At 42.4% G+C, this 13,972-nt stretch overlaps 1 protein-coding gene across 2 annotated transcripts in view; it reads right to left on the bottom strand.

Annotated features, from left to right (window-relative positions):
• The window catches only part of cttnbp2 (cortactin binding protein 2), an 84,546-nt gene that overhangs the window by 32,061 nt on the left and 38,513 nt on the right, over nucleotides 1–13,972 (bottom strand). For both annotated transcript variants that reach the window (XM_030053278.1, XM_030053279.1), the window contains exon 3: nucleotides 6,106–6,336. In XM_030053278.1, the coding sequence (XP_029909138.1) occupies nucleotides 6,106–6,336 (231 nt within the window). The remainder of the gene's footprint in view (nucleotides 1–6,105; nucleotides 6,337–13,972) is intronic.

The following is a 13,972-nucleotide window of genomic DNA, read 5'->3' as shown; positions in this document are numbered from 1 at the left end:
AAATCATGTTGTAGACAGAAATGCTAATCTATAAAAACATGATTTCAGTGTTGTCTCTATTTGGCAATAACCAAGTAAGTGATTAGTCATCAAGTTAAGGTGAGTCAGAGTGATTCTCCCTACCAGAGCAGTAGCTCTCAACCTGTGTGACACTTGACCTTAAAACATGTTGATTCCAAATAATAGTAACAATAATTATTATCATCATATTATTGATAATTATAATTATCATTCATTATACTGACTACTTGGGGAAGGGGAAGGTCTGGTTTATCTATTCACCAAGTGTTTCACATACTATTGAATTTCAGTGACTAGTCAAGCCCCAGACTCTATATCTGGAGCACTGCGGTTATTGTTAGCTCAGCACGGGCAGCACAGATGATAACAAGGCTTAACTAGGGCTCTCCACCCAATTGCCAGGGTCCCGTCTCTCTAACAAGCTTCAAACAATGGAACAGACACCCCCCACCCTTCCCTGACCACTGTCCCAAATGAGCCTATCGTGTCCCCCACCACCTCCCCCCTTCCAACCCATCAGGGAGTGCGTATCACCACCGGCTGATGCTGAGAAGGAGCTGGGGTTCACACAGGCAGGAGGGGGAGGGCAGAGGTGCAGTTGTTACTCGAAAGGAGGTGCTACCACTAGCTGCTAATTGGCTGTGGATTATGTCTGTTGTAACTCAGCCTAATGTCTGTAAAAAAAAAATAAATATCTGGGGAAACTGCAAGGTGATGACACAGTGCTCTATTTTCTCGGTCACAATCTTCAAAAATGGCAAGAAAGAGAATAAGAAGAAAAAAAGATCGTCTTGTGATTCAAGTATGGCAAAGGCCGTTGATGGTGGCATTATAATCTAGTCTTTTAAACACCTTTGTTTATCCAGGTAATGTTGACTGAGCATGCTTCTTTCAGCACCACCCTGCTTTGCAGTCATACAGGACCACACAATCACACTTGCAGCTGCCAAGTACAACCACAGTCTTCTGCTGCTGGCCAATGAGCAAACAGTACAGCTGCTCAAAGGCATGTTCAGCGTAATGATCCAGGGAGAAGAGAGTGTTTCTCATTCACTCCTCCAACCCAAATTTTCCGAGCAAGTCTGAGATCTGAACCGGCCTTTCACCACCCTGTTTCTCTAAACGGTGTCATGGACGCTCCAAATAAATACACATCAAAACCCCAGCTGACATCCTGTCCAAACAAACCTCATCTGAGAAGATTTCTCTTCCTAGACATGATTGATGCAGAAGTGGCAGAGCTGTCTATACTGAGTGTGCGGTGACATCCACAGCAGCAACCAGTGAAACCTTTGATCAAAACAGTCAGCCTTATGAATAATTTCATTGTTCTAACACCTGTGGAGTGATATAACACCAAAAAGAAAATGATTCATTTTGCTGGGAACCCCCTGAAAGTGCCTCAAGCACCTCTGGCGCTCCCCCAGACCCAACTTTGGGATCCACTGCTTCAAGCTATCAATGCCCAATGAAATATTTAGATAGGGCTTACGAATGGGGTCTTTCCTCTCCTGAGAAGCTGCAGTGACAGAGCTAAAGCACTGTGCATGACTGAGGTGCTAGCTAGCACTGGGGGAAATCAAAGTAAGGTAGTTAGCTAGCTACCGTGGAGAACAGGAGAGGGAAGAGGCTGAGGACTATTTTAAGAAAGAGAAATTTCAGCACCGGCAGTCGTGACCTCACTTTCAAAACACAGGCTTGCAACACAACAGTATGGTATTATTTTTTCTCACAAAATGGGTGGGGGTTGGGGGCTTCCTCTGACTTCATGATTGATTCATGGGACAGTGGAAAGGAAAGGGGTGGGTTGGGGGGGGGGGGGGGGGGGGGGGGGGGGGGGGTCTTCATTATGCCCATACACCAATTCAGAGCATGTTAGGTACAACTGCCATCTTTCAGCTTGCCTAAGACCTCATGGATAATTCAACAGCTTACTCACAGGAGGATGACAAGTGTGGAAACGAATGGAGGGATAAAGATAGAACAGAAAACCTGGGTGAAATTCACTCTACCCAGCAACCAGGAGATCCCTGAGAGCAGGCTGGGCCTGTGTCTTTTAGAGCCGCACCGGTTTGTTTTTGTGCTGTTTGCTATTTCAAAAGCCCTGCAAGAGCCATTTATCCCTGCCTGACGCCATCCGGATCTCACCCCACTGTTGATGGTTTAGGTACAACCGTGCAATCAACGGTGATGTGGCAATTTATTCTGGGAGAAAGAGAGTAAACCATTGCTATGTGGTGACTTGCTCTCCTAGGTGACAAAGGGAACTCTGGGGTTTTGGGGTAGAATAAATCAGGAGTTCTTAAGGTCAGATTCATCTCACACAGCCAAAATTTCATAGACAAGTTCTGATTACTGGAAGAGAAGTGCAGGCTTAGTGGAGGTGCAACACCAGGCAAGTGTCAGTGTTGAATACAACAGCTTATGTAAGGGTCAAATCAGTGTAAAGTCAACCATTCTAACCAAACATCTGTGACTGGAGCCCAAAATAAAAAACTTGATCTTAAACTATAGCACTGTCAAGCCAAGCCAAGGCAAGCAGTGTGTTTTAAAGCCAACACTACAGTAAGATGCAGCATCCATCCTTGTAGCACTGGGTGATAATGCACTTTAATAACTGAAAATTACTGATGTATATAATAGCTGCTAATATATGCAAAATCTTATTATATAACTAGAAGAGTGTACTCAGTAGATTGCAGATCTGTACCAGGTGTATCTCCCCTTTTCAGATCTATAGGCTACTCTATGTGCTCAGGAGAGACTCTCTGTGTGTGTTTCACTTTGTTACACACATTATACTGGTGGTCTGGAACCTACAGCTCGCAGGCCATTTCTGGCTCTTTGCCAGAAATCACATGGCTGTCAACAGAAACTGTTTCAAAAAGACTACAAGTTAAAATAGCAAAATTTAAAATTACTACTAAGGATTCTCTCTTTCACACACACATACACACACAGACACACATTGCAGTTGTGAAGCATCAGGTTATTTGACCTATTTTAACCAAACTTGTTGACAGATTACATTAGCCTCTGACATTTTCTCTCATGTGACTGCTTCTGTTGACCTTCATCGTCAGCAGTGTGTTTTGTGAACTCACTGAGAAAAATGCAGCAATAGAATAAAACAAAAAACAACAAAAAACAAAAACAGGCTGATAAGCCCAGTAATTTGAGAGATTGGCTGCAGACACACACACACACGCACACACACACACACACACACACACACACACACACACACACACACACACACACACACCACACACACACACACACACTAACACACACACACACACACACACACACACACACACACACACACACACACACACACACACACACACACACACACCTGACCAAACACATGATCTCCTCCATGCTCCACCTGGGGGCCATCATGATATTATTGAATAAGTCTTTTTAAAATCAGTCTTACTTTTCAAACACACACATCAGACATACACACACACACACACACACACACACACACGCAAGAAAAACAACTACTGCCTCCCCCTTCTTGCCAATACTCCCTCCTTCCATTCCTCCTCCTCATCTGTGTGTATGTGGCTATACAGGTTCCATTTGGCTTACAGTTATTGCAGGGTTCAGGGACAGGACAGGAAAGAACACACACACACACACACACACACACACACACACACACACACACACACACACAGAGTATTTCTTTATTATCCACCCACATCCATTCTGCCAGCCTCTCTTCCAAACACTTTAACACATTCGTTCCCCTCAACAGTGGGAGAGAGAAACACAGAATGATGCTAGGCAGACAGAAAGAGAGAGGGAGAGGGAGAGAGAGAGAGAGAGAGAGAGAGAGAGAGAGAGAGAGAGAGATGAAAATAAATCTCATGTACCGCTAAGAAAAAGAGCGTAACCTGTGAGGGAGAAAGAGAAATAGTTAGAGGGCCGGAAAGTGTGTAAAAGTGAACGTGCATGTGTATGTGTCAGAGACAGAGGGGTGGGGGTGGGGGTGGGGTGGGAAGGTTAGGACAGAACTATAGCAGACATCTGGCTTCCCACTTAATCAGGGCCACATAATCCTAAAGAGACCTGGGATACATAAACACACACTGAAAATAGAAATGACACACAACATACACACGCTTGCACATTAAAAATAGGAATGAGTCACATTATATGGAGCAAATAAATGAATAAATACACTCAGACACACACAATATTAACAAGCATTTTCATTTTCACATCTCACTTCAACTCTAGCCAAAGACATTTCATTCATGTGTAAACAGACAAAAATGGTTTTAAACAAAAGAAATCATTTGTTCCTAATATAAATATTAAATGTCTCACTTGTGTTTACCCTTCATTCAGTCAAGGTAATTACACTGGATTGCAGCCATCAACTGTTGAAAATTACGGTCATAAATTAACTCTTTGAAAAATGTAATTGAATTGAGTTTTTCTGTTGGTTGTTGTGATGCCTCATGATGATCTCAACAGGAGGTACATTTAGTACTTCACCAACCTTTTGATTAAATGACCCATTAACAAAAATCAGTGATAAACAAAAGCAAAAGGAATGCATGAGAGCTGAAAAGAAAGGTTGTGCATTTCATGCAGTGTAAGATCAGGCAGGTAATTTTATTTCCACATTTATTCTTTGTAAGATGAACCCATATCAGTGACGATTAAATACTTAAGTTCACTTTGCACAACCATGGTAACTGAAGATGCTGATGTACAATGCCCAAAGTGGAGCTAAATAATTCAGTTTGTGAGATTATCAGGACTAATAATTGTGATTATTAATCATGATCACAGTATCTAGTATGATAAGTCAGGATGAATAACCATAAAGTCATCGGCAGAGGAAAGAGCAGCGAGTGTGTGAGTAGTTTAAGGTAGAAACAGACTTAAAAATTCATCCTCTGCCACAGAAACATGACTGGTGGAGAAGTGGACTACAAAGTACAGGAAATGTACATTTCCCAAAGTCAGTTTTGTGTTGTGTTACATGATATAGATATGGACAAATTCTACCACAAAGCAGAATAACAACACGTTGCAAATGTAAAACAGGTGCAAACAGAAAAACAAAGCAAAGAATAAAACTTAAGTGCACGCAGAGCTGCTCCCATGCTGTATGAATTTAATTAAAAACAGCAGCTCATATCCAAAATAAGTTGTAGCTTGTAATAAAGCGAATTAGCCATTTTCCTTATGTTGATTGCAATACTACACAAGAGGAAGAAGTTACCATTTCTTCTGCCTAGAATAGCACTACCGGCAAACTGCACCTATCCACCTCCAATTCGTCCTTGTTGTGGGCGGACAGAAACAGTTTGCCTGTGTTCTTTGGCAGGAAATATTTTCCAGCTAAACTCTTCACCCCGAGGCTTGTGGATCATGCTGGGTATCCATGTCATTGTTTTTGGAAAGAGCTGTTGCTGTTGAGTTTTTCACGTGTCAATTTCTGAGGGTTTGAGCTCCATAAAACAATACTCATCCAGATCCATTGTAGTGGGGTGCTAGGAGGCAAGGAAGGCCAATGCACAGTGGAAACCTCACCAAATCACATTCAAACAACCTGGATGGATAGACTTCCCTAGGGGTAGCTGGGTAAATAGCTTTTTTTTTTTTTGTAACATATATTTTGTGTGAACTGTTTCTTTATTAAGGTAAATACAGGCCTTTAGATTTGTTTAGCAACAAAATACGTCTGAATTCTGTGGTTTGATTGCCTTGCACTTCCTGTGAAGCACAAGACAGTCAACCACATTCAATTCTATAGTTTGGAAGAAGACTGAGATGGAAATAGTGTTAACTAATTTTCGATGGTTGTGTGCAGTACAAACTGAAGTGGAAATTCCACAGCATTTTGGAGTTGCACCACACCAATATATGTAATGTTTGAACACAACACTCTTCATTGCCATCAAAGACATTCTGCCAGTGTCAGTGTGCAGCAGTAAGAGTTTTCAGTGTAGCAGGGCCCCTGATCCACAGGTGGTTATTTGACTGTGTCCCAGGCAAATTGAGTGGCTCCCCAATAAAATGGATGGCCCCCTCCCCCCCTCCCTGGGTACCTACCCTCTTCTGGCGGCTCTCAGCAGCAGCCAGCTGTGCTGACATGCGCTCCTGCATCTTCCTGCAGTGGGCCATGACAGCCTCCAGGACAGAGATCGGGCTGGAGCCCAAGGGCCGTCTCTCCTTGTCAGCCCCAGGGACCCCACACTCAAAGTCCCTCTGCAGTGCCAGGAAGGGGTCGGTCAGGCTGTAGTGGCCGTAGCGCTCCTGGAGAAACACCTCCTTCCTACGTGCCTAGAGATGCAGAGAAAGAAATTTTTATTCACATTGTTCACGGTGTACCGATAAATGGCCCATCTTAAATTTTGCCTCACAGCATCAACATAGAAGGCTACCATTGTTACAATCCGATTTCTGTATGAAATCATATGTAGTATTGCATCGAGGACTGGAACCGATAAGCACTGTGGTGCCTGATTTGAAAAAGTACCATCATGTTTCACATTATGTGTTTCACATTATGTGCTCTGAATGTCTTAAGATAATACTACTGCTTATAAAAAATAAAGGCCTGAATCGAATTTTGCATGTATAATCACTGCATTTTAAACATCAGGAGTCATTTCCTGTTATTTTAGTGTTCTTTGCGGTGGTATCATGAGCTTGTAACAAAATAAAAATTTTCATATCCTGACACACCACCATGTGGGCTACTCAGAAAAAAGTGTGAGAATACATTTGAACATAATATCCATTGTGCTTTAACTGTCAACACTATATTGCACCCCAGCCTCAGCTCCAGCCCTCTTCCTGGGCCTGTGGCTCACAGGAAAATTGTTCAGGATATGCTGGCATCATATGAGGGATATTCAAAGACAGAGGGCTTCGACTCATGATGATTATAAGGCTTCATTGCTGCCAGAACCAGACCCTTAATCCCAGCTCCAGCAACATCCCCATTCAGGACCCAGGACTCTAGACCCAACTCCTGCAGTCCTTCACCCCCTCCTCAGCCCTGTGGTTTATGGGGAAGTCCAGAATATCACACTGAGCTGTGGTCGCTGCCCCCCTCTGCCCTAACCACAGCGATCTAGCCCAGCTGACTCTACCACCACTCAGTGCTCCAGCGGACACGACTGCTATCAGGTTACACAGAGAGATGGATGTGGGAGATAGAGACTTCAGCTGTAATCCTGAACCACTAAGAGTTGGGAGTGCTGTGCCAGCTCTGACAGCCGGAGACGACAGTCACCAAATTTCGATTTGGGTACCAATGCCAGGTATCATGGTTTGATACACAGCCCGATTTCAACCAAGCACTGAATGCTGATCAAGTTTATCTTGGTTGGATTTAATCAACAAGAGGGCACTTCGTAGAGCACAAATCTCTGCCAACACTTAACAATTCTCCAACTTGCAAAGCTGCAGCCGCCTTAATGGTTTGTTTGCCTGTTGTTTATCTTCCAGGTTTGATTTTCTGGGAGAATAGAATGTGAAGGCGATGCTGTTTCGTGGCCAAGCTGAAGGGCCTGGCTGTTGGACTTTCCCCACCAACACATGAATGCAGCATAATAGTAATGACAAAAGAAATTTAAAAAAAAAATCTAATGGTGGAAATACCACCACAGTTGAATCAAATTATCTTGCCAAAGACTATCTAAGACTATCTGTGCACCAATTTTCAGCAAGTTGGTAACTTATTTTACTTATAAAGACCACGATGGAAAAGAGTCTTTGTTTGTTTAGGGAATGAGGGTCATCTTCTGCGTTAGCCACATCCACTGCACTTTTTGAGATAATATTTAGATGCTCTCAAATGTTTTTCCTTCTGACCAAGTACTTTGTGTGACTAAGCTAATGGACGCAAAGCAAACCAGTGATTCCAATTCAAACAGGACCCTGACTGGCTGCCTGTTACACTGACTACACGCAAAGTACTTCTCCTGTCCTTCTGCTCTCGGGATGGTTAACATTACTACCTTAGCATTATGATGATGTGGTGACCCATTGCAGGCAAGGGTAACCACCAAAAGGAAAATGAAGACACAGACACAAACATTCTGCACTGTAAATGAGTGAGGAAGGTTTAGATAAAAATTCTAAGTGTGTTTCTGTCTCTTTATTGACCTCTGTACCGAACCAAATTACATAATCAAAACAGCGATGAAAATGGGTCGATGATACTTCTCTTAAAATGAATGTTATGTAGTTTGGCTAGACCTTGGAAAGTGATACAAAAAGTTAATTTCAGACACCCTGTGACTAAAGTCAGTCTGATTTGACACCATAATTAGACATTTACTCCTCCTCTAACCCCCATTTCATCTCACATCCCAGTCGGGTATCTATAGGTGCTCATTCTGAATAACAAGAAGGGAAGTAGCATCAGATTTTGTGGATAGATAAACAGTTTCAAATTGCGGTAAAATCAAGTGTTGTTATAAAAAGTGTTGTTGCAGCCTGAGGAAGGAGCTGGGATTGGTTAGCCGAGTACGCCACATGAGCCTTGTCAAAAATGCTGTTAATCATAGTGACCACATCCAGATGACCACTCACACGAATCCAATGTTCAAATAATACCCCACTGAAACCCAGTTGGCTATAGTGGTAGCTACTGGGTTTCAGTGGGGTATTATTCAGTAGAGCCAATGCTCAGAGACCAAACCCCTGACCATAATAAGTGGTGGTAACGCAGCTTAATGACTTAGAATAAACACAAACCTCTGCTCCACAGTCCACAGACACAGAACTGAAGAGTGGAGAGCGAGGGTGGGCGATGTGGACAGAATATTTTCATGACTCATAACATACTGTGCATGCATCATCATTATTTATTTTATTTTTTTTTCATTTTGCTTCTCTAAAGCTGGATGGCAGGCTCTTGAAAAGTGCAGCCAAAATGGCAACCATACCAATGGTCACTTGCCAAGGTCAATTAACAGCTGCCGGTGTCAGTTTGAGGTATGCTCATTTCAGCTGCTGTTGATGCTGGTCTTCAAACCTGGTGTTTTTTTTATCAGTGTAAGAAAGATGTAAAGCGTTCAACCACTGAACATGCATTAGTTAACTGAAATGACCACAGTTGACCGAGTGCTTTGTCTGTCCAAATCACTGAGTTAAGATATCTTTGACATGTTGTTTGGTTACTTATTCCTCAGTGGACAGTTAGTTAAGGAATATTAGAGCAAACTGTCAACATTAACTTAAGACAAACTTGGTAACCGCCATCACTGAATGCCTGTTTGTTGCCATAATTAGCCCATGATGGAAGTTACCAAGTTGGGTAAAACTTAAGATGCTAAAAAAAAAAACAAACAAAAACTGATCACCAAAATAAATGTTCATATGAACTGTAAGCCTGTGGGAAACACAGCTACACTATTCAATTTCCATTTACAATATTAAAAATCAAATCAAAATGAAATAATTTCACAGACACCACCAGGACTGGTCAAAGTAGGTTTTCAGACCGGTGCACACAAGTATGAGCACACCATGAATCACTTGTCAAGGCCAAACGTCATTACCTCTTTATACTGGCCTGCTGCTTTCTCACTGAATGTCGAGGTGTGGAAATAGCAGCTTTACAAAAACAATCTGGATTCATATCTGCAACCAGCAGAAAGTTGCCGAGGGAGGAATATTTTATTACTGGGCGAGAGACATTTAAATCAAACGTGGAGGCGAGAGAACGACGGAGAAAGGAGAGTGTGAGAGAACAGACAACAGACGCAAAGAGTAACGGTCAGACACTCTTGCTTTGCCAAAGAAGGAAATGGAGTTCGGAGAGTCATTTACTGTATACACACACACACACACACACACACACACACACACACACACACACAGAGCTCAGAGCATGGAGACTGATGGTGAATCCCAAGAAGACAGAGGCAGCTCTCATTACTGATGGTTTACTGTAAGTAGGCCAGCATAAACACATCGCCAAGGTGTGTGTGTGTGTGTGTGTGTGTGTGTGTAGATAGAAAAAAATGAGCAGGAGGATGTAGTAGAAAAACAGAAGGTTAGAAAAGGTTGGAGAGAGAAGAGAGAATTAAATCATAAAGCTCTGCCAACACTATGTAATTGTCAAGATCCGCCAATTCCACATGTTGGATTTTCACCAAAAGTTAATAATTTCTTCCATGCCTCATTAGCAACTTGTTTCACATCAGGACATGCACACATTTTCAGGACTACCTGAAATGGGACATTAAATTCTGGCATCTTTTAAGGATTTTAGCCAATAATCACACCACCACATGGCCACTCCGCACTGCATCTGTTCAGCAGCCATTAAAAGTTCCCTTGTAGCACTTTAACAAGTTTTGTCAAACTTGTCCGGCCAGTTAACAGAGTCTACGACCAGACATGAACCGTCCGATGCTCGCATTTTTTTTTTTTTTAGCTTATTTTACTGTCAACCTCTTCTTACTGTTAGGAGCATAAAGTTTGATGATGTTATGTGAATCTGTTTTTATGTTATGTGTCAGCTCTCACAAACCATCACCACAGAGGAGATCTCTCTCTCTCTCACACTCACACACACACACACACACACACACACATTTTGTGCCTCCCAGAAAGTGTTGAGCACTATACTATACTGTTACCTTTACCGATTAGAAGCCCAGTAGTTACATTTATTTATCAAACAGTGAAGAGTGAATTTCCCTGACGTAGGAATAATTTCTTAGAGGCCGAAATCTCCGGGCAGGAATGCAGCCATGTTTCTAACCATCTGAGGGAATCCTCTAGAAAGCTCTGGGGTAAATAAACAGGAGCGGTGCAACTCCATCTTCAAACTGCCCATTACCTCTCCGAACCTGCTTCTAAATATTTACATAGCAGCAGGGCCGGCTGCATCGCTCCATCAGACAGTTAGTCTGTGGCAAACTGCCATTCATTCCATGTAAGGTTCAGTAATGTGGCTTAATAGACTGGGGTTTGTTTTTGCTTGGTAAATCACATTCCTACAATGAAGTAAGTACCTGCAAAGGAGAAAATGTTATAAATGATGCCCTATCCACATAAAATACCAGCTGTCATCATTTATATTCTGTTATCCAATTACATTGTTTTCCTTTGTCTTTCTTCTTTAAATTCAGCTTTGTTCCAAATATCACAAATTTATTATTTTCACACTTTTTTTTAAATTAAAAAAGTATTTTATTGTGCTGCCTTAATTGTTTCATTTTTATGTTTCATTACTGTGTCTCAGAGGGGTGAGCTTATTTTACTGTCACAGAGTTGCCTCCCATTTTTACCTACAGGTTAAAAACTACTTTCTTCCACAATTACCTCAGGTTTTCCTCAAATACTACAATGGCACTAACCCCCTGACCATTTCATGTCTTACCATTGCTATGTATTGGATTGATACTGGCTTTAATTATCAATAACATATCAGCTAGTCAGTGTTGTCAGTCTCTCATACAATGAAGGCTGCTACATCTAAATATTCTGTAAAAGCTGCAATCAAACTTCCTTTCCATATCTTACTTTACTGAATATAAGCACAATATAGGAACAGAAACTTGCTGTACCTCTGCACTCATTGAAAATCATTTTGATAAAGAGCAACAGCTGAATACCTAAAATGTAAATGTAAACAAACTGATGAATACTGGCCATGTTTTTTTTATTATCTTGTTCTTGAATCGTGTTGATTGCCGACACACTAATCAGTGTTCCCAAATCAGACACAGGCTCCTACAGTGTAACCACATACTTCAGCATCCAGCATTCGAAAACATCTCTCCTCCAGCTTTACATTTTCCATCCAGACCCAGGAGTGTATGAAAGACTGCTGAAGCACAGCTATAAAATGCCAAGTGATGTAGAGTCATATGAAAAGATCACGCTTATGATGTCGTCTCATATATACCATCTATATATAGACTGATATGTACATTCTACTGTCTTTAGTATAGCTTACTGTCCCTTTTTCTGCTACTAAATTGTAAATGTGTCTCTGCTGCAGTGCCACCAAGACTAATTCTAAGGCTTCTCCCCCTAAACTTTTCTTCCTATTTAGAGAAGAGCTTTCTGACTAAACTCTCGAGGAAGTGGACTGGTTGTTGATTTTTGCTGGTGGGCAGGCCTGGGGTCACAAGTCACCTAATTATGCTTCTCCAGCCACTAGGTCGGGGCCAATGGATCTAAATCCTTTGAGATCTCATCAGCTGTCAGAGCCTGGGCCCCCCTGAGGCCCTATTGATCCCATTGATCCTCCATAGGTCGTCATCAGGAAAGGCCTACGGTGCAGAATAGGGTTCCATCAGGCTTGTGAAACATTTAAACCGTCATCACAAACTGACTCACGCTTCTGAAATCCAGACTAATGAAAGCAAAAACATGACTAGCCAATATCTGGAATTTAATAAAATGCTAATACTGACCCAGAATTTAGAAACTCACAAATCAGCGTAACCCTACTACACACTAAGGTAAAGCTAGCTTGCCTACTGGGTCTATGTTGTGGGTTGATGGAGCACAACAAAGGATTCTCAAAACCCAAAATCCATTAGTCAGATTAAAACTCAGCAACTGTGGCCCGCTGAAGCCCCGGGATGGGCGGGCAATCAGCATTTAATAAAGTTTTGATAAAATGTTTACCAATTTCTTTGGTGGGAGGGGTGATATCAGGATATTTAAGAAGGGAGCAACTGTAACTCTATAGTATTTACAAGTGTGGCAGTGGTTGAGGGCTATGAGTAAGACCTCAGTATTATTAGCATCAACCTTTACAGGCATGCTGCACTCAGTGGGTGAGAGGGTTCAGGGAACACAGCCAGAGTAGGAGAGGGGGAGGGAGACACAGAAGGACACAGAGAGAGAGAGAGAGAGAGAAAGAGAGAGAGAGAGAGTCCACAATTTTCTTAGCAGAGAAACAGTGAGAGAGATCACTAGAAGAAGAGATGGAAGAAAGAGGGAATCATAAGAGAGAGTAGGAGCAATGAGAGGCCGTGAAAGAAAAACAGCAGCAATACAAATAAAATATGAGAAAGGGGAGAAGTAAGGATGAGAGGAGGGGTGAGAGAGAGAGAGAGAGAGAGAGAGAGAGAGAGAGAGAGAGAGAGAGAGAGAGAGAACTGAGGCAAAAGAATGGCTAACAACTGAGGCAAAGAAAAAGGCCTTTAGAGAAAAGCAGAGAAAAGCGACATTGGCACTCTGGACTTTACATGTTAGCGAAGGGAGAGGCATGCGTTCAGTGGCTTCATTTAATTCTCTATTTATGACTGTGTGAATATTACATCAGTGGCTGGCTGCCAATCTAACCTTGATACAAAAATCAATAGGCTTAACAGCTACAGAGTGCCCTTCATACTGACAGTAATACACAGGCAAACGTAATAGAGTGATGTGCGCTTCAGTGCAGAAGGGCACTTCCTGTAGGGCCCATGCATTTAGACACAAGTTGATACAAGTGGGTGATGCTCGAGATGCTGTTCTGTTCAACATCCAGTGGCAGAAGCCCAGAGGTTATAAAAGCACCTACAAGTTTTGGGTGAAGTGAGAAAAGCTCTCCCTTTCTAAATTACTACTGTTAAGGTGCCCTGGGGCAAAGGACCCATCCCCGACCTGGTCCTGCCGAGCTGCTGCAGTGTCTGACAGCAGAAGACTGTGGCTCTGCTGGTGCGAATTTGTGACTCAATGAAAGAATCGCTGTCATTCCTCCTTGGATAAATGAAAGTTCAAATAATAATGAAGTGGATGAGAGAACGAAGCTTCCTGGTAATGTAGTATTGGAACGTGTCCCTCAGGATCCCCCACAGGAAGCATAAAAGGGGTTGTAATGCGATACGCACAGCTCCTGCACTCAGTCTAATAGAATTAAGACATCACCTCTGGGTGTCTCGTTCCTAACCGGCACCCATCGATGACTCACAACCCCGCTGCAGGTCCCCAGTGCCTCTGTGTCAGGAAG

This window comes from Myripristis murdjan, chromosome 6 (genome assembly GCF_902150065.1).
Source record: "Myripristis murdjan chromosome 6, fMyrMur1.1, whole genome shotgun sequence".
Taxonomy (NCBI): Eukaryota; Metazoa; Chordata; class Actinopteri; order Holocentriformes; family Holocentridae; genus Myripristis; species Myripristis murdjan.
The sequence above is the reverse complement of the archived record's forward strand: the minus strand, read 5'-3'. Positions and strand labels throughout refer to the sequence as shown.